The 19,959-nt window shown below is 40.8% G+C and overlaps 1 protein-coding gene across 5 annotated transcripts in view; it reads right to left on the bottom strand.

Annotated features, from left to right (window-relative positions):
- Window positions 1-19,959, bottom strand: part of LOC136863103 (serine/threonine-protein kinase NIM1) — a 789,590-nt gene that overhangs the window by 36,512 nt on the left and 733,119 nt on the right. For all 5 annotated transcript variants that reach the window (XM_067139438.2, XM_067139441.2, XM_067139439.2 and 2 more), the window contains one exon: window positions 12,997-13,105. In XM_067139438.2, the coding sequence (XP_066995539.2) occupies window positions 12,997-13,105 (109 nt within the window). The remainder of the gene's footprint in view (window positions 1-12,996; window positions 13,106-19,959) is intronic.

Here is a 19,959-nt window from a genome sequence, read left to right as displayed (position 1 = left end):
CCACGCCATCTCTCTATTGAGAGCTCGGAAATACCACTTCGACCACCTCGTTTTTCTTCGAAACTTTGCAACATTTTCATAACACTATTCTTTTTTGTCGGAAATCACCCAGAAAAATCGAGCTGCTTTTCTTTGGATTTTTTCCAGTTCTTGAATTAAGTAAACCTCATGAGGGTCCCATACACTGAAGCCATACTCTAGTTGGGGTCTTACTAGAGACTTATATGAAAATGGTTTTCCATGGTTTCCCATTTTCACACCAGGCAAATGCTGGGGCTGTACCTTAATTAAGGCCACGGCCGCTTCCTTCCCACTCCTAGCCCTTTCCTGTCCCATCATCGCCATAAGACCTATCTGTGTCGGTGTGACATAAACCAACTAGCAAGAGACTTATATTCCCTCTTCTTTACATCCTTACTACAACCTCTAAATACCTTCCTGACCTTGTGCAGAGATCTGTACCCTTTATTTAAAATCCTGTATATGTGATTACCCCAATGAAGATCTTACCCTGTATTAACACCTAGGTACTTACAGTGATCCTCATAAGGAACTTCCACCTCATCAATGTAGTAAATAAAAGTAAGAGGTTGCATCCGGGAGGTACTGGGTTCGAATCCTACTGTCGGCAGCCCTGAAGATGGTTTTCCATGGTTTCCCATTTTCACACCAGGCAAATGATGGGGCTACGGCCACTTCCTTCCAACTCCTAGGCCTTTCCTGTCCCATCATTGCCATAAGACGTATCTCTGTTGGTGCGACGTAAAGCCACTCGCAAAACTGAGTGGACTCTTCCTATCAGTGAAACTCAACCTGATTTCTAACCCCGTTTATCGTCATACCATTGGCTGCTGTCCATCTCACTACATTGTCGAGGTCTTTTTGCAGTTGCTCACAATTTTTTAAAATAGTTATTACCCTTTGGAGTGTAACATCATCCACAAAAAGCCTTATTTCTGATTGCAGATCTTCACTCATATCATTTACATATGTAAGGAAACATAAAGGTCCAATAATACTGCCTTGAAGAATTCCCCTCTTAATGATCAGATAATGCTTCACCTACTCAATTCTCTTAGTTTTATTTTCTAAAAGTATAGCCACCCATTCAGTCACTCCTTTGTGTTGTCAAATTGCACTCATTTTTGCCTGTAGTCTCCCATGATCTACCGTATAAAATGCCTCGGGTCAATTGCAGTGCAGTCCTTTGGACCTCCCAAATCTAAGATATCTGCTATATCTCGCTGGAATTCTACAAGTTGAGCTTCAGTGGAATAACCTTTTCTAGATATGAACTGCCTTGTATCGAACCAGTTATTGGTTTTGCAAACATGTCCAATATAATCAGAAATAATGCTTTTCCAATGCTTACATATAACACATGTCAAACTGACCAGCCTGTAATTTTTAGCTTTATGTTTATCATCCTTTCCTTTATACATAGGAGCTACTACAGCAACTCTCAATTCATTTGGTATAGCTTCTTCATGCAAAGAGTAATCTGACAAATACTTCAGATATGGTATTATATCCCAATCCATTGTCTTTAGTATATTCCCAGGAATCTTATCAACTCCAGCTGCTTTTCTACTTTTTAATTTTTTATCTTGTTGTAAATGTCTTTGTTATCATAGTTAAATTTCAATACTTTGTTAATATTAGTATTATCCTTGTAACCAACAATCTTTACATACTGCTGACTGAATACTTCTGCCTTCTGTATATCCTCGCATACACTCTCTCCTTGTTCATTAATGATTCCTGGAATGTCCTTTTTGGAACTTGTTTCTGCCTTAAAGTACCTATTCATATCTTTCCATTTTTCACTAAAATTTGTATGACTGCCAATTATGCTTGCCATATGTTATCCTTAGCTGAGTTCTTTGCTAGATTCAATTTCCTAGTAAGTTCCTTCAATTTCTCCTTACTTCCACAGTCATTTCTATCTCTATTTCTTTTGAACCTGCACCTTCTTTAAATGCATCCCACAGTCTATTTACATTTTTATTTACTGTATTCCATCGATCATAATTACTTTTCAAAAACTCCCTTACGCCTGTCTTATCAGCCATACGCTACTACCTAATAGCCCTACTTTTATGTTGTTTCTATCACATTTATTTTTAATTACTACAGAAACAGCTTTGTGATCATGTGATCACTAATATCATCTATTACTTCAGTTTCTTTATAGAGCTCATCTGGTTTTACCAGCACCACGTTCAGAATATTAATTACGGCCACGGCCGCTTCCTTCCCTCTCCTACCCCTTTCCTGTCCCATCATCGCCATAAGACCTATCTGTGTCAGTGTGACGTAAAGCCAATTATTAAAAAAAAGAAAGAACGGACATGTTACGATGTATTCACTATGGTGTAACTCATTGCATACAAGACCTACCCCTTTCCTGTCCCATCATCGCCATAAGACCTATCTATGTCAGTGTGATGTAAAGCCAATTGTTAAAAAAAATAGAAAGAACGGACATGTTACGATGTATTTACTATGGTGTAACTCATTGCATATGAGACCTACCCCTTTCCTGTCCCATCATTGCCATAAGACCTATCTGTGTCAGTGTGACGTAAAGCCAATTGTTAAAAAAAAAAAAGAACGGACATGTTACTATGTATTCACTATGGTGTAACTCATTGCATACGAGACCTATACACCAATAACGACTTCCAGCAAGAAGATTATGCACGATGCATTAGGAAAAGGTGAAAGACATCTGCATACCTGTACTTCAGAATCATTTCAAAGGGCACTTCCTTTTTGAGATATCCTTGCAACTTCTGGTGATATCAAGAAGCTATCCATACCTCAATTACGGAAATAAACTGTATACCAGCCCAAGGGCCATCACGTCTTTTAAAATATGACTACAAAATTAATTATACATAGGCCTTAATGAAAGAGGAGATGTTTCCTTGTTAGGATGAAATTTTTGTACTGAATAAACGTAAACTGACAAGAAAACCTGATTCACCCTGTATACTTACTGTGTGTTCTGCACTTACCAATAAGGATTCATGACATTTTCTTCTGTTTATAGAAAAAATGAAGTGCACAGATTCAAATGTTCATACCTTGAAGTAGCTTGTTGGAAGCTTCAATTACTTGTTTGTTTGTTCTTTTGTGGAAGAACTAGTCTGAGAATAAATAACATTGCCATTAACTGTACGCATAAAATTTTTCTTTATTTGTTAGTGGTAACTTTGTAAATAATCTGGCAGAAAAACCTCAGAAGTAATCTTGTAAACTGAGGGAAAAGGGAAGTGAATAGCATTGTGGATAAGTAATTTATTAACTGAATTATCGAACATTGAATATAGTAACATAGTGAATTCCAGAGTTGCTTAGTTCATTCACAGAGACTTGCAGACTGAACACTGAAAGACATAACCATTTATAATGCTGATATGTATGTATTTATGTTTGTTAGGACATCATCAAAAAGGCTAGTTGTATCCCCAAATAGCACCATCAACGGTTATATGATTATAAGGACAGCTTCATGACTACTTAAATGAAAACAAAAATACAGGAATATGCAAAATAGGAAACATCAACATTTCTAGCTACCAGTCGGAATTTCTCATACCCACTCGATGTTTGAAGAAATGTACATGTTAACGCTACACTTTTAAGGTGAAATCAGGTCTTATTTTGAAATTTTACTTGTGCACTGCAGACGGTTATCACAGTTATTAAGACATTACTAAATGTGCTAATATTATCAAAGTATCCATTGAATAAAATTAACGTATCATAATTTATGCTAGAATTAAAAAAAAAAACTTTTTACAGTACATGGCTACACAATAGGTTCTATTGAGCATAAACAAGCCTCAGCCAGGCTTAGTAGCTGACATGGTGGAGCACTGTCCTTCTGACTCCAAGTTGGATGGCTTAGTCCAGTGGTATTTGAAGGTATTCAAATACACCAGCCTAGAGTCAGTAGATTTACAGGCACGTACCAGAACTCCTTCAGGACAAAATTCTGATATCTCGGTGTCTCCAAAAACTGCAAAAGTAGTTAGTGGGACTTATAAGCTGATTCTGAAAAGCTGCATGCAGTGCATGAGTGAATATAATGAATTAATCAAGTATGCATAAAATAACTTCTCTATCCTTCGTGGTACTGGCCCCTCAGTGTAGGGATAGTGTGCCTGCCTCCTACCAGGAGGCCCTGGATTTGATTCCCGGCCAGGTCAGGGATTTGTACCTGTATCTGAGGGCTGGTTCAAGGTCCACTCAGCCTACGTGATTACAGTTGAGGAGCCATCTGATTCTCCTCATGCTGAGGAAAAGCCACCTCAGAGTTATATTTCAGTTACTGCAGAATTAGCTATGCCTCCTTTATAGTTTGTTAAAGAGGTGCCAAAAGTGTGTGGACAATGAAGGCTGGCAGTTTCATCATCTCCTTTCAGAACCTTGGCAAGTAAGAAACTTCTTATAATAGCTCATGATACTGTTGTATGGTTGCTTCAGCACCACTGAACTCTGCTGGCACACAGTAACGGCTATCGCACTCACCATCAGGAAAAACACTGCACGGCTGGTTCTTAGTTCAAATGCTCTAACTGTATTTACATGTGTGTTTCTGCCAGGAGAAATCAACTATTTTGAGTTGTTTCGTTAGTGGATCTGGTTAAAAAAAGTTCTTGTGAAGCAGGCTGGTAGCTTTAACCACACAGAGCTTATCAGCTGACTTACGGCATGGTATATAACAATGGGTAAGTGGAAGTGATATACAGTAATTTATTACCTGTTGAAAGTCAGAACATATTTACTATACTGTAAATTATTAATTTTAAACTAAGTGAACAGTTATAATTCTTTTTCATGATTATGGTTGCTCAAACTACATATAAAAACATGAAGTAAGTAATTTCTAAATGCTCCATCTTAATTTTGCACTTTTAAGGTCTATAATATGAATTAACCAATATCATTGACCAACATCGTTTCTATTCTCAATGCTTACTGGTTTCACAAGTAGAAATCATTCTGTCTTAACTTGTATTCTACCAAGGATATATGTTGGTGATAATGTCTGTACAGGTTGGGAGAACACTTTAATTGTCGAACAGAATATCCTAAGCACTTTTGAACTCTTCCACATATAGAAAGATAAATATTGGTTTGATGCGTAAGTCTGTAGCATTTTAGTTGTCACGAGACATGTTAACCTTATTACACATTTAATTGTTGCACATTTGGGATAATGGGATACAATTGGGATACAAACTACTCTCTAGTGTCAACAACAACAACAACAACAACAACTATCTGTAATATAACATCCTGCATTACTGAAGACTTCCTGCCAATGTTGGAGCAAGTTTTCAATTCCATGCCTGAAAAAATCTAGTTTGGAGGTAAAGAATTCGACAAGCCAAGTTCGAAGATAATTTTCATCATGAAGAGAGCGTCCTTGCATACTGTTTGATAAAAATGGAAGAGGTGAAAATAGGAGGGGGCAAGATCGAGAGAATAAGGGGGTAACTGCTTTTGCCAATTTAGTGGCAAGTGGGTGTGCAGTGTCGTGCAATAGCAACACTTGATGTCCCAAATGGCATTCTTGCATTGCAGCCGCAAGGCATCTCAGTTGTTGGCAATTAATGGCAGCAGTGGTGGTTACATTTCTGGGGAGCAACTCCCTGAACACGAAACCCTCCTTGCCCCACCAGAAGCACAATATGACCTTTTATGGTTGGGCACTAGCTCTTGAACATAGGCAGGTCTTCTTTTAAGGCCCACCTATTCCTTTCATTTTTTGATGTTCACGTAAGGCATAATTTCTTGTTACCCATAATAATCCTGGCAAAGAAAATTTGATTCTGTTTATGAGGTAACCGTTAAGGTTAAGGTTCAAGCAAAGATGCCACAAATAGTTAAGTGCTGCTGTTCATTGTTTGCCCTTAAATCATTCTGTACCCACTACTCCCATTCCTGAACCTTTCCCATGGAGTGCAAATGTCACGCCATGTTTGACTACAGCTCATTACATATCCTAATTCTTGGGTTGACTGTCGCGGGTCATCATGAATTGAATCGTTGAGATGGTCTTCATCAAAGGCCGATGGTCTTCCCGAACATGGATTGTCTTTCAGGTCAAAGTCACCCCGTTTTTAAGTTGTGCCGTACTCTGCCCAACAACATCATCCCCACATACAGAGCAAATGGTTCGAATCACCTCAGTTGGTTTTGGTCTTCTGTTAAACTCAAACAGTGGAATATGTCAGTTTTGTTCTTCTCCACTTGGTACTTCAAATCTTACCGCATCTTAAGAATACACACAAAGCAGTTGATTAGAAATAACATAAATGTAGATATTTCCGGAATTTAGCTAACAGCTTAAATTCTAATCGCGCATGGGACCAACTTAGAACTCTGGGAATAGGAAAACATCAAAAGAGACAGGCACATCTTGACCTTCCACTGGACGAACTGAACGATTACTTTAGTAGAATAAATAATCAACCTACTCCAATTAACTGCACCGACTCACTGCCCTCCCCTCCAGCCAATCCACCATTCACATTTCACAGTGTCACAGAAAATCAGGTTAAAAAGGCTTTGTACTCAATTAAATCAAAGGCTACAGGTGCAGATGATATTCCTATTATTTTTATACATAACATTATGGGTGCTGTCCTGCCTATACTGATGCACATACTTAATTACTGTTTAATAAACGGAACTTTCCCTACTGTCTGGAAAACAGCCAGTATAATACCAGTCTTCGATGTTAGGCCCCTTAACCTTTACATTGCTGCGCAATATTGCGAGCGCAGAGAGTGACCGCTGCTCTGCTGAGCCCATAATATTGCGAGCGTGACATTCTTCTGACTTTATCAATGCAATACTCCCAATGTTGACATAAGAAGACATTCCAAGTCCGTGGGCGGATACACGCATCTCTCTGCAGTAGATAGGAACTTACGAAATGACAATCTGTTGATTCATTCATGAGTTATTGAGATAAATACGACACTCTGCTTTACGAGCTGCTCCGCGTTATGCCTGGCGTGCAAGCTGGCAGTGAGGCCCGCGTCAGGGATGAGTAAGCTACAATATGTCGACCGCCAGTAAAGCGCGCGATCTTACCGAATCCGAGGTTGTAAGAGTGCTATCCACATTAGAATCGGAAGACGAATATTCCAATTTTAGTGATTTCAAGAATAATGATGATAGTGATTTCACTGATTATAATGGAAGTGCAGAAGTTGTCCAACCAGCCGGGGACAAACCGCTTAGACTGACAGAGAGACATTTTCCTTCCCCTGTACCACCCACTCCGAAGAAGAGATTTCCTGCCAGGTACTGCCATGTGTGTTCAAACACCACGCTTGATGAGAAAAAGAGGAAAGAAAGTAGATATATGTGTGAAAAATGCGACGTTGGACTCTGTGTACACCCCTGCTTCGGAAACTACGATACCCTAGTAAGGTACTGAAAGAGATGAACTTGTTTCATGCGAAAGAACACTTCCAAAGAAGATATGCGATTTGAAAAAATGTAGGCTACCCACAGTTTTGGAATTACCAGTTTTGTACAACCCTTGATTAACTGGTCTGGACCATTTTTTTATTTTGATATCAAACCAAGATGTATAGGAATTTTTAATGCATTTTGTGTTAGAAAAATCAGTTTAGGACCTTCCATATATAGTATAAAAATATATGACAAGCAGGCAAGAACCCTCTGGTTTTTCCCATCTTATTTCCGACTTTTGTGTATTGAAGTTAATTATTAAAAATAATTCAGCACAGGGCTTTTACAAAAGAGAATTTATTTCAGCAATGAAAAGGTTAAAACAACAAGCATAATACTGGTACCTAAAAGTTTAGACCCACAATCACCCTCTGACTATCATCCTGTGTCCATACTCCCTGTGCTTTCTAAAGCTTTTGAACGTTTATTATACGAGCAAGTTCTGGAATACCCAAATAAAAATGCTCTTTTGGACCCTATGCAATCTGGATTTAAGAACTGTTACAGTACCATGATAGCACTTTTGAAGGTTACTGAAGACATTAGAAATGCTATGGACTAACGACTGCTCACTATACTTATCCTTTCTGACTTCAGTAGTGCCTTTGACACTATAGAAATTCAGACTATGATAAAGAAAATGGAACTGGTAAATTTCGACCTGGCTGCGCTTAAGTTTTTTAGTTCTTATTTGAGCAACCGTCAACAGCGTATAACAGTAAATGACAAGGTCTCTAAATGAAAAATGAAACCTAGTGGTGCCCTACAGGGCAGTATTCTAGGGCCCTTACTTTTCTGTATTTATGTCAATGACTTACCATCTGTGATAGGAAATAACACACACCACCTCTATGCTGATGATCTTCAAATTTATCGACACTGCAAGACTTCAGACTTAGGTGAAACAATACAAGATATTAACAATGACCTCCAACAACTCAGTATATAAGCACAACAAAATTCTCTTATACTTAACTCCACAAATTCTCAGGCAATCATAATTGGATCACGTAAATTACTGAGCTGCTCAAACAATGTCACAATCCCGCCTATCCTACTGAATGGTAACATTATTCCCTACAGTAAAATGGTTAAAAATCTCTGTGTAGTTATGAACGAAACACTCGATTGGTCTGATCACACAAAAGAAACCTGTAAAAAATTTTTTGGAGTGCTTCACCCTCTTAAACGGCAGGGGGATGTATTTCCATTTGAGCTAAAGTTCAAACTAATATAGACACTAGTTCTCCCTATTCTTGATTATTGTGAAATTGTTTTAGTTGGCATGACGAGAGAAGAAACATTTAAACTTCAACGAGCACTGAATTCCTGCCTGTGATTTATTTGCAATATCTGGTACAATGTTTATATCACCCCATATTATCAGGTTCTCTCATGGCTGAAGCCTGATAAAAATCGGCAGCTACACATTTTAACGATGGTGTTTAGAGTGTTAGCTGAAAATCAGCCACTGTATATTTCTTCTAAATTCACCTTTTTATCATCATTTCACAACTTAAATACGTGTTTGAGATCCTTTCTCTTCCAGTGCACCACACAAATAAAATTAATAAATAATTTGGGTGACCGGCACCAGATTATGGAATTCTCTGCCAGATCAGGTCAGAGAAACTAGCTCCTTGTCAAGATTTAAGGTCACCTGCTGAGACTACCTGCTGAGGACGGCTGACTGAATGGTTGCAATACGAATGTGTGCGTGCCTGAGGATTAGTCAGTTTTAAGAGTTTTTAATATTAATTAGTAATTTATTTAAATTCATTTTTAATTCTATTAATTTATGTAGTTTTAACTCTTTTAATTATTTTAGTATTTTATTTAAAATTTTGATTAGTATGTGGTTAAGTGTAAGAGAGGGCCTCGAGCCCTAACTTTGCCACTGTACAAATAAAACAAAACAAAACAAAACAAAACAAAACAAAACAAACAAACAAACAAACAAACAAACAAACAAACAAACAAACAAACAAACAAACAAACAAACAAACAAACAAACAAACAAACAAACAAACAAACAAACAAACAAAACAAAACAAAACAAAACAACAAACAAACAAACAAACAAACAAACAAACAAACAAACAAACAAACAAACAAACAAACAAACAAACAAACAAACACTCACTTTGACAGTTCTCCTTCACCTCACCTTTACCAGAGCAACTCAATTCAAACCGTATCCACAAGCACAACAATGACATTCCAGATGACAACTGACGAACAAGCTCATAGCTATCTCATTGGCACTGACTTATATCCAAACACTGCAGACTTATGCATCAGTCAATTACATTGCTCAAAAAAAAAAAAGCATATTTTGTCACATCTTTAGATTTCCTAACTACATTGTACAAATTGGACTATTAGAGCAATAACATGTCCTGTTAACCTAACAGAGGACTCTAATGTCAGCCAGATATGTGGGAAGTGTTAGAGTCTGATGAAAGGTACAAGTGCCTCGATTCCAAGTTTGTGTGAAGGTTGGTATATGTGGAGTGTAGGGTTTACAAATCATGGCTGATAATGTGGACAGAGGTAGGCAACGGGGCGAAGCTGTTGTCGTCGAATGAAGCCACTTCTGCACTGATACTGCTTCAAGGAGACTACTCGCAAAGATACGTTTCTCGAATGCTAGGGCTTGCTCAGAATATAATTTGGTATGTGTGGAAATGTTTTCATGAGCTGCTAAAGAAAATAGCCCAAGGACAGGCTCATTTTGTTACAGCACAGGAACTACACGTGGACCTACATCAGGCTCCTGGAATTGGAGTTAGTGACCAAAAAGTAACAAACGGGCTTCGAAAAACCAGTTTAAGATACTGACGACCAGTTAAAGTATCTGCATTTTACAGACGACATCATGCCAGGAGACTGTAGTTTGCTAGAGATCATCTGCACTGGTGTCCTGTGCTGTTTTTGGGTGAATCCTGTTTTGTGTTATTTCATTCAGATGGTCAGCTGCAATTCTGGAGAAGACTTAGGGAGGATTTAATCCTATATCTATACAATCTGTCATTGCTTATGGAGGTAGACCCGTTACGGCACGGGCAGGCGTAAGTCTTGACATTAAAACGGATCTTCTGATCATTCACAATGGATCCTTAACTGCTTGACAGTACATTGATGAGATCGTAGTGTCAGTTGTGATTCCTCACATGAAGCAACTTTGAGAAACTGCAGTATTCCTGCGTGATAATGCTAGAGCGCATTATGTCAACATCATTAGCAGATTCCTGCAATAGCACCACATGCAACAGGAGAGATGTCTCGACTTAAATCCGATCAAACAAGTCTGGAAGCAACTGGAGCAATGCATTCAAGTGAAAAATCCATCACACCAAACAACAAAAGCCCTTGAAGACTCCATTTTGAAAGAGAGGGGACATATGCCTCAACTGAATGTGGCTAACCTTGTCAGGAGCATAAGAAGGCATTTTGAAGCTGTTATCCAGTGCGAGGGTTGGCAATACTCTTTGCTAAGATGCATAATTACCATGTAGCCATTTTGGTGTTTGACCGGGGATCACTTTGTTTACGACACGTTGCACAATGACATGATGTATTGAGTGTCCAATGAGCGCTTTCATTTCAATTCTTTACTTTTGCAAAGAAGGAGGTGTGTTTTCATTATGTGTCTGTTTTCATTTCAAAATGTTTGCGTATCATGGATGTATGAACATGTACAAAATGAACAGATTTTTTTTTTGTTTGTATAGTGTGTATTGGTCATGACGAGGAAAACATACAAGAGCACTTTGCCTGGTTGTCAATGATACAAAACTTTTTATCACTTTTCTCCGTGTCACTGACAAATGGACCTTCCTATGCAATGTGATGGGTATAGACAGTTCAAAAAAATTAGGGGAACATGTTTTGTAATGTCTGGTATATGAACGTTAATTTGGTAGATGGGGTTCCAATGGTTGTACAGCATACCTTGAGACCTTAGCTACTCAGGATATGTCAAATCGAAGTTATGCTACAATTGTAGGTGTAGCCATGCATTAAAATGTCGGTGAACCCTCAAAACAAAGTGAATAGCGGTACGTCCGTGTCTGCGGTCATTTGAGCACATACGTAAACCAGCACATCCCATGAGACATCTTAACGAGGTTCAAGTCACGAGGGCCTTCACTTTGATCTAGGAAGGATGGACTTTTTGTTGTGTTGCTGTAGATCTCAATGTCTCTCCGTCAGTTATTCAATGCTTGTGGAACCACTACAATGAGACAGGCCAGTTCACAAGGAGGGTTGGACAAGGTCATGGATGCATGACAACCCCACAGGATGACCGATATCTGACCATCTGTGCAGTGCGGCGTCGTTCAGCAACTGCCAAAGAACTGCAACAAGACCTCAGGAGGGTCATTGGAGTCACGGTGTCTGACCAGACAGTAAAGAACAGGTTAAGAGAAGTGTCCTTGCAACCCAGACATCCTGTTCAAATGCCCCGTTTAGCGCAGCAACATCACACAATTCGCCTTCTGTTTGCCTGTACCCGTGTCAACTGGCAACTTCGCCAATGGAGACCTGTGTTGTTCGCAGACGAGTCCAGATTTCCCTGACACAGCATGATGTACATCAACATGTTAGAGACGCTGTGATGAGCAGTAAATGCCAAATGTTGTCCAGGAAGGCGACTGATTTGGACAAGGTTCTGTGATTGTGTGGGGTGGCATCAGTATTGATGGCCGTACGGATCTTGTTGTCGTCCGTGGTAATCTTACCGCTGTGGGGTACATTGAGCAGATACTGCTACAGCATGTGTTGGTTGCTGCATACGGTGTTGGCCTGAATTCATACTCATGCACGGCAATGCCAGGGCTCATGTAGCATGCATCACCAGAGCTGTTTTGTGAGAACTGGACATTTGAGAGATGGAATGGCCAGCAGTGAGTCCCAACCTTAATCCCATCGAACATATGTTGGATAGGCTTGACAGAAGTGTTTGTGGGTGTCCTGTTCCACCACAGACTCTCTAAAACCTCGAACAGGCTGTCATTTAAGAATGGGACCTGATACCACAATGTGACCTCTGTCGACTAATACGGAGCATGCCACGTAGGTGCCAAGCTGTGATAAATGCTCGTGGAGGACATATACTATACTGGAACTCTCTAACTGTGATAAAAATCCCCCTGGAGGACTGTTATCACTTTGTTTTCGCCCCTATTTGGACATTTCTGTTTGTGTTCTGGAAATGAACAGGAATCCATCAATGTTCTTTTGTATACTTCAACGATAAAGAATAAAGGTTTAGTTTGTAAAATACTTGGGTGTGAGGTATTGTTTTGTGGAGGATGGCATACGTTCAAATATATGTTCCCCTATTTTTCTTAACTGTGTAGTTACTGATTAACTAAAATTAGGTTCGTTTGCAAGTTTCTTATGGGGTATGATTTTTTAAGAATGTTAAATTGTATATATCACTACCTAATTGCATTAATCTTTATCTTATGATTCAGTTGGCAGTACCTGAAGAGATCTCTGTGCTGAATCCAAAGTCTCCTAGTTTTACCAGGCCAGGAGCTGCAAAGAAGACATTCTCTGCCTTGATGTCGCGATGGATGAAATTACGATCGTGCTGTAAGATGAAAACAAATTGAAGATCAAATGTTATTTTGAATGTTTGCTTTAGCTATTGGGTTACATTGTCACTAAAAATAGGTAAGCATGTAGACTGTAGGCATTCCATTTATAAAAATATATTTGGTTAAAATCATTAAAATCATACTCACCATTTCTATCTTTTATACAAATAAATATAGCTATTTTAATGTGTGTCAAACATATTTTCTATTAAAAAAATTCCCAACAGTATAGCTTATGAAGGCAAGAATATTTCTATATGTAGAAATAAACTAATCTATATGAGAAGTTCTTGCAGATTCTTTTTAAATAGGAAGAGTAGTGCTGACTTTGTTTGGCCCTTATCACTACTGCCAGTATGCCAGTCATCTCTTTATTTCTGTAGATCAGTAGTTATCTGCAGTTGAAGGATTACAACATTTTGAGATCTTTGTTTTTTTAAAACAAAATCCACCTCAAGCCTAGGTAGCTGGAATGAGGATTTAATAAAGATACAGTGTATGATGAAATCCAAATCATTTTGCTTAACAAGAATGGTACTTCATTTTCTTTCAAATTGACATATTGATATACTGTACATGATATTGCACCCATATCCCAAGTGAGATTGTGTGGAATTAATTTAATGTACAGTGGTGGAAATATTTATTACATCACCATGCATTACTTTGTCTTTTTGTCTTTTTCAGCTGTTTGCTTCAGTTAATACCAGTCCCATTGTTGTTAAACATTGTTGACATATTCTTGCCTTGATAGTTTGACTTCTTCCCACATTTTTTTCCAATATTACACAACTCTTCATTGTTGTTGTTGTTTGTTTTTCAATGAATCCATTGTTTATACAGTCATTTTGAGTTGAGACTTTACAGTGAGATGATAGGTAGGTCAGTTGAATTAACGCCAGAAAAGAAAGCTGCTATACTTGCTTATTCATCTGTTGGTCTCGGCACCAGAGAGATAGCCTCTAAGACAGGTTTTAATCATTCTACGATACAGGGAGAAAGGAAATGTTGATCATGAGAAAGGTAGAGGTCAATAAAGTGCGTCTACTGCCAAACAGGACAGGGCTTTCGCTCAAGATCGTCACCTGTCATCAACTGAACTAAAGCGAGACTGGGAAGAAATGTGTGACATCTCAGTAACCAGTAGAACTGTAAGAAATAGACTACTGGAAGCTGGACTCTGAGCCTATCGTCCTAGAAAGAAGCATTTATTGACCAACACAACGTGACAACAGCGCCTAAAATGGGCAAAAGCACATGCGATGTGGACACCAGAGATGTGGAACAACACAATGTGACAACAACGGCTAAAATGGGCAAAAGCACATGCGATGTGGACACCAGAGATATGGAACAGAGTAATTTTTTCAGACAAGTCCAAATTTAATGTGCATGGCTCAGATGGAAAAGTGTTTGTGCGTCGAAGGAAAGGGGAAGAATTTTTGCCATTATGTATAACACATACAGTCAAGGACAGGCAGTCTGGGGATGCATTTCCAGTCACGGAGTAGGTCATCTGAACTTCATAAATGGCGCTGTCAACGCAAATGCCTACATAAGCATCCTTGAAAGGAAGCTTATCCCAACAATAAGAAACCAGTTTGGAGATGTTTCCATGTTTCCAGAGCTTCGAAGGTGATTCCTATTATTAATATTTGTACCAAACACGAAGCAGATGACATTCATGGTTAATTATATCACGTATTTCTACATTTCAGTTAAATTCCTTCCTTAGACAAAATTGGGTTCGAGTGTTAAGAGTAGCCTGGAAATAGCCCTGATCTCAATCCTATTGAGAACTGTTGGAAGGTTATCAGAGTAGTGACTGAGACAGCGTAGAGTGCAGACGTATCAAAGGAACAAGAGATGGGAGTAACGGCTCAGCAGTACCTGGTGAGAATTGGATGTTGTGAAGGAGCAAGGTGGTGCTGGAGAAAGTGTGGAGTGGAAGGAAGGAGAGAAAAAAGTAACGCAAAGGGACTGTTAGAAATCATGTTGTGTGAGGTGGTGATAGCAACGTTGCTGCTGGTGGGAGGAATAGAGAAGAACCCAGGTCCAAATTTGGGACCATTTGGGTGGGAGGAGTTGGAAGAAATAAAGAAAGTGGTGATGGAAGCAAATAAGGGGGAGGAGATTAAAGAAATGTTGCAGGAGCAGAGAACCACGCAAATAAGAGAGATGAAAGACCTGAAAATTTTTATAAAAGAAGAAATTGGTGGTGTGAATGATAAGATAGTGAACTTAGAGGAGAATGTGGGAATTCTGAAGGAAAATTTGGGTATATTGGATAAGGAATCAGCAGAAATAAAGAGAGAAGCAAGGCTGGTTTTACAGGAGTCAGCTAGAAAAAATGTATTTTTGTATGGCGTACCAGAAGATAAGAAAGAATCAAAAGTGGAGTTGGTGCTGAAAGTGGTTGACATAATAGAAAATAAAATGAAAGTGATCTTCTCTGAAGTTGATACTGATGATTTGTACAGACTACGGATGAATAATGGAAACAGGCCGATGAAAGTGAGACTTATTTCAACTTTGATGGCGGACATATTACTAAGAAATGCTGTCAATTTGAAAGGTTCAGATATTATTTAAAGGCAGAGATAGACAAGGGAGAGAGGAAGCAGATGGAAATTTTAAAGTGGCATATGTAGAAGGCCAGAGCACAGGGCTTACGAGCGCAGATAGTAGGAAAGTGTCTGCTGACAGGAGACCGGAAGTGGACGCGGACCTGGACCCCAGAGAGAATGCAGAAGTTAGAAATGGGTGGGGAAGAGAGATGTAGCAACGAGCACAAGACGACAGCAGCGGAGCTAGGGAAGGAAGCTGCATCAGCAGTCAGCTGTTGGTGAATGGAGCAATGATGGTGAGTTGAAGCAGTGCAGGAACAAGTGAAACGAGAAAAGAGACACAAGCGAAGCAGAGAGAGGAAATAATAGGAGGTGAAGTGGAAGTGAGAGGCATAATGAGACAGGGAAGTGATCCCGTGTCCCATATGAATGGGAGTACAGATGGGAGTGCAGAGAGAAGGCAGAGGATGAGTAAGGGAAGATCAATAAGTCTGAAAGATTTATGGGGGGGCAGAAACTCGCAAGAAGACCGGGCTCCGGACGTCCCCGTGGCATCACTGAGATGGAGGACCGCCATGTTCAGCGTATGGCTGTGGTGCAGCGGACTGCGTCTGCAGCAGCAGTTCGAGTGGCAGTTGGCACCACAGTGATGCAATGAACTGTTTGAAATCGGTAACTTGAAGGACAGCTCTGAGCCAGACGCCCTGAGGCGTTCATGTCACGTACCCCAAAACCACCGCCGTTTGCGACTTCAGTGGTGTCAAGCGATAGCTCATTGGAGGATGGTGTGAAGGTCGGTTGTGTGGGTTCCGATGAAAGCCAGTTCTGCTTTGGTGCCAGTGATGGCCGTGTATTGGTTATGAGGAGGCCAGGTGAGCACCTTCATTCCACCTGTCTGCAACGTCGACACACTGGACCTACACCAGGAGTTCTGGAGTTTGGAGCAATTTCCTATGACAGCAGGAACACTCTCGTGGTTATCCCACGTACCCTGACTGCAGATGTGTACATACGTCTTGTGATTCAACCTATTGTGCTGCCATTCATGAACATCACTCCAGGAGGTGTTTTCCAACAGGATAATGCACGCCCCCATCTCACTCTTGTAACCCAGCGTGCTCTACAGAATGTTGACATGTTGCCCTGGCCTGCTCGATCCCCGATCTGTCCCCAATCGAGCACGTATGGGACATCATTGGACGACAACTCAAGTGTCATCCACAACCGGCATTAACCGTCCTTGTAATGGCCGACCAAATACAACAGGCATTGAACTCCATCCCACAAGCTGACATCCGGCACCTGTACGACACAATGCATGCACGTTTGCAACAGTCAGGCAATTACATCCGTTAATAATGGACTGGCATAGCACAGTTGCGATGGCTTTTCTTGCGCGGATATTTACGTGTAGTCTTGTACCTTGGTGTATGTCACCTCGAGAGATATACTGCCAAACTTTCCATATTCTACGCTCGTTATTTCATGGTGTTTGGATTTTTTTTTCCGCAGTGTAGTACGTGTTACATTTTTGTGGGCGTGAGGTACTACTGTAAACTAATGGTGTGTTAGCTTTCACACTTGTCAGCACCTACTTTCTTGCAAATGGTATACAACAAAGAAAGAGCAACATTTACTAACATTTTATGTACTCACCATATTGATGCAGCCTGTATTACAGAGGCATATATTTTTTCAAACAAAGTCTTCAAAATACCTGACTACTCAATTTATCGCACTCCGGTGGAGTAGCAATCCTTATCCGAAAGATAATTTCTCATGTGAGGGTGCACTTGTCTGCCTCTGTGGTGTAGTAGTTAGTGTGATTAGCTGCCAGCCCTGGATGCCCGGGTTCGATTCCCGGCTCTGCCACGAAATTCGAAAAGTAGCACGAGGGCTGGAACGGGGTCCACTCAGCCTCGGGAGGTCAACTGCGTAGAGGTGCATTTGATTCCCACCTCAGCCATCCTGGAAGTGGTTTTCCGTTATTTCCCACTTCTCCTCCAGGCAAATGCCGGGATGGTACCTAACTGAAGGCCACGGCCGCTTCCTTCCCACCGAGCTCCATAGCTGCAGTCACTTAAGTGCGGCCGGTATCCAGTATTCGGGAGATAGTGGGTTCGAACTCCACTGTCGGCAGCCCTAAAGATCGTTTTCCGTGGTTTCCCGTTTTCACACCAGGTAAATGCTCGGGCTGTACCTTAATTAAGGCCACGGCTATTTCCTTCCCACTCCTAGCCCCTTCCTGTCCCATCGTCGCCATGAGACCCATCTGAGTCGGTGCGACATAAAGCAACTTGTAAAAAACAAGAAAAAAAGCTTCCTTCCCACTTCCTTGTCTATCCCTTCCAATCTTCCCTCTCCCCCACCAAGGCCTCCTGGGCGAGGTACTGGTCATTCTCCCCAGTTGTGTCCCATATCCCACTTTCTGAAGCTCCAGGACGCTGCCCTTGAGGCGGTAGAGGTGGGATCCCTTGCTGAGTCCGAGGGAAGAACCAACCCTGGAGGGTAAACAGATTAATAAAGAAAGAAAGAAAGAAGGAAAGAAAGAAAGAAAGAAAGGAAGAAAGAAAGAAAGAAAGAAAGAAAGAAAGAAAGAAAGAAAGAAAGAGTGTGCACTTACCTCATAACAGGTCTATCTCCATAAGCAATGACAGATTGTATAGATATAGGATGAAATCCTTCCCAGCATGGAGACAGTCGTAATTAAAATCCATTGTAGCGATAGCAGTGATTTGCTTTTGATAAGCGGTACAAACCACCAGAGTATAAATTTAACGAAAACCACTTGGAATTACTACTCGCCAGCGGACATCCCACTTTATTATGCTAGACCTTAATTCAAAGCATGAATCATGGGGTTGCTGAACCACGAACCCTAATGAATGGAGACTGCTTAATGGTACCACGTCCGCACCCGTAACGTAACGGTTAGTGTCATTAGCTGCCGTCCTCAGGGGCTCGGGTTCAATATCCGGTACTGTCAGAAATTTAAGAATGGTAGGAGGGCTGGTATGTGGTTGAAATGGAACATGCAGCTCACCTCCAATGGGGGTGTGCCTGAGAAAAGAGCTGCACTAATTCGAGATGAGGATACGAGGTAACAACGCTACCACAACCTATGGAATACAGATCTTTGCACCTACCGGACCACTATCGACAGACAGCTTGTCGTCCGTACTAACAGTACTACTTCAACACCCAGGGAATTAAAGCTCAAGTTCCACAGGAATATATTCTATCCCCACTTCTTTTCAATATGTTTCACTTCAGATATTCCTGAATTAACTCACTGTTGCACAGCAATGTACGCCTACGACACAGTGATCTTTACTTTCCTCCGTGACCTATAATCGGCTGCGAACGCAGTACCGGTACCTACTAACATCTTAAGATCCGCTGAAGACTTATTTCACGGTGTGGCACATCTCCCTTAGTCCCACAAAGGCAGAGGCAAAAATATTCACACTACTCCTGTATAACCAGTATAAACCTTATATCTCCCCTTCAACTGTACATTGAAAGTGTGCATTGGCTATCCTCGGCGACTCCAGTAAAGTACCTCAGGGTTATCCTAGACACGCGTCTCACTTGGCATAGTCATATTACGATACTTACCATTCTGACACACGCTCTTCTTCGCAAACTATTCCTCTTACCGAACAGGAGAACCTCACTTGCAACGGACTGCCCAATTCTATTATATAAATCTCTCTTGCGCCCCATCATCATATATGCATGGCATGTATGGGGAGCAACATCGCACAATCAACTAAAACGTTTACAGATCTTTGTTTGTTTGTTTGTTTGTTTGTTTGTTTGTTTCTTTCTTTCTTAATCTGTTTACCCTCCAGGGTCGGTTTTTCCCTCGGACTCAGCGAGGGATCCCACCTCTACCGCCTCAAGGGCAGTGTCCTGGAACTTCAGACTTTGGGTCGGGGGGTACAACTGGGGAGAATGACCAGCATCTCGCCCAGGTGGCCTCACCTAGGAATGGGAAGATTGGAAGGGGCAGGCAAGGAAGAGGGAAGGAAACGGTCGTGGCCTTAAGTTAGGTACCATCCCGGCATTTGCCTAGAGGAGAAGTGGGAAACTACGGAAAATCACTTCGAGGATGGCTGAGGTGGAAATCGAACCCACCTCTACTCAGTTGACCTCCCGAGGCTGAGTGGACCCCGTTCCAGCCCTCATACCACTTTTCAAATTTCGTGGCAGAGCGGGGAATCGAACCCGGGCCTCCGGGGGTGGCTGCTAATCACGCTAACCACTATACCACAGAG

This window comes from Anabrus simplex, chromosome 2, assembly GCF_040414725.1.
Source record: "Anabrus simplex isolate iqAnaSimp1 chromosome 2, ASM4041472v1, whole genome shotgun sequence".
In the NCBI taxonomy this organism is placed as follows: Eukaryota; Metazoa; Arthropoda; class Insecta; order Orthoptera; family Tettigoniidae; genus Anabrus; species Anabrus simplex.
This window is presented reverse-complemented; position numbering and strand designations above follow the sequence as displayed.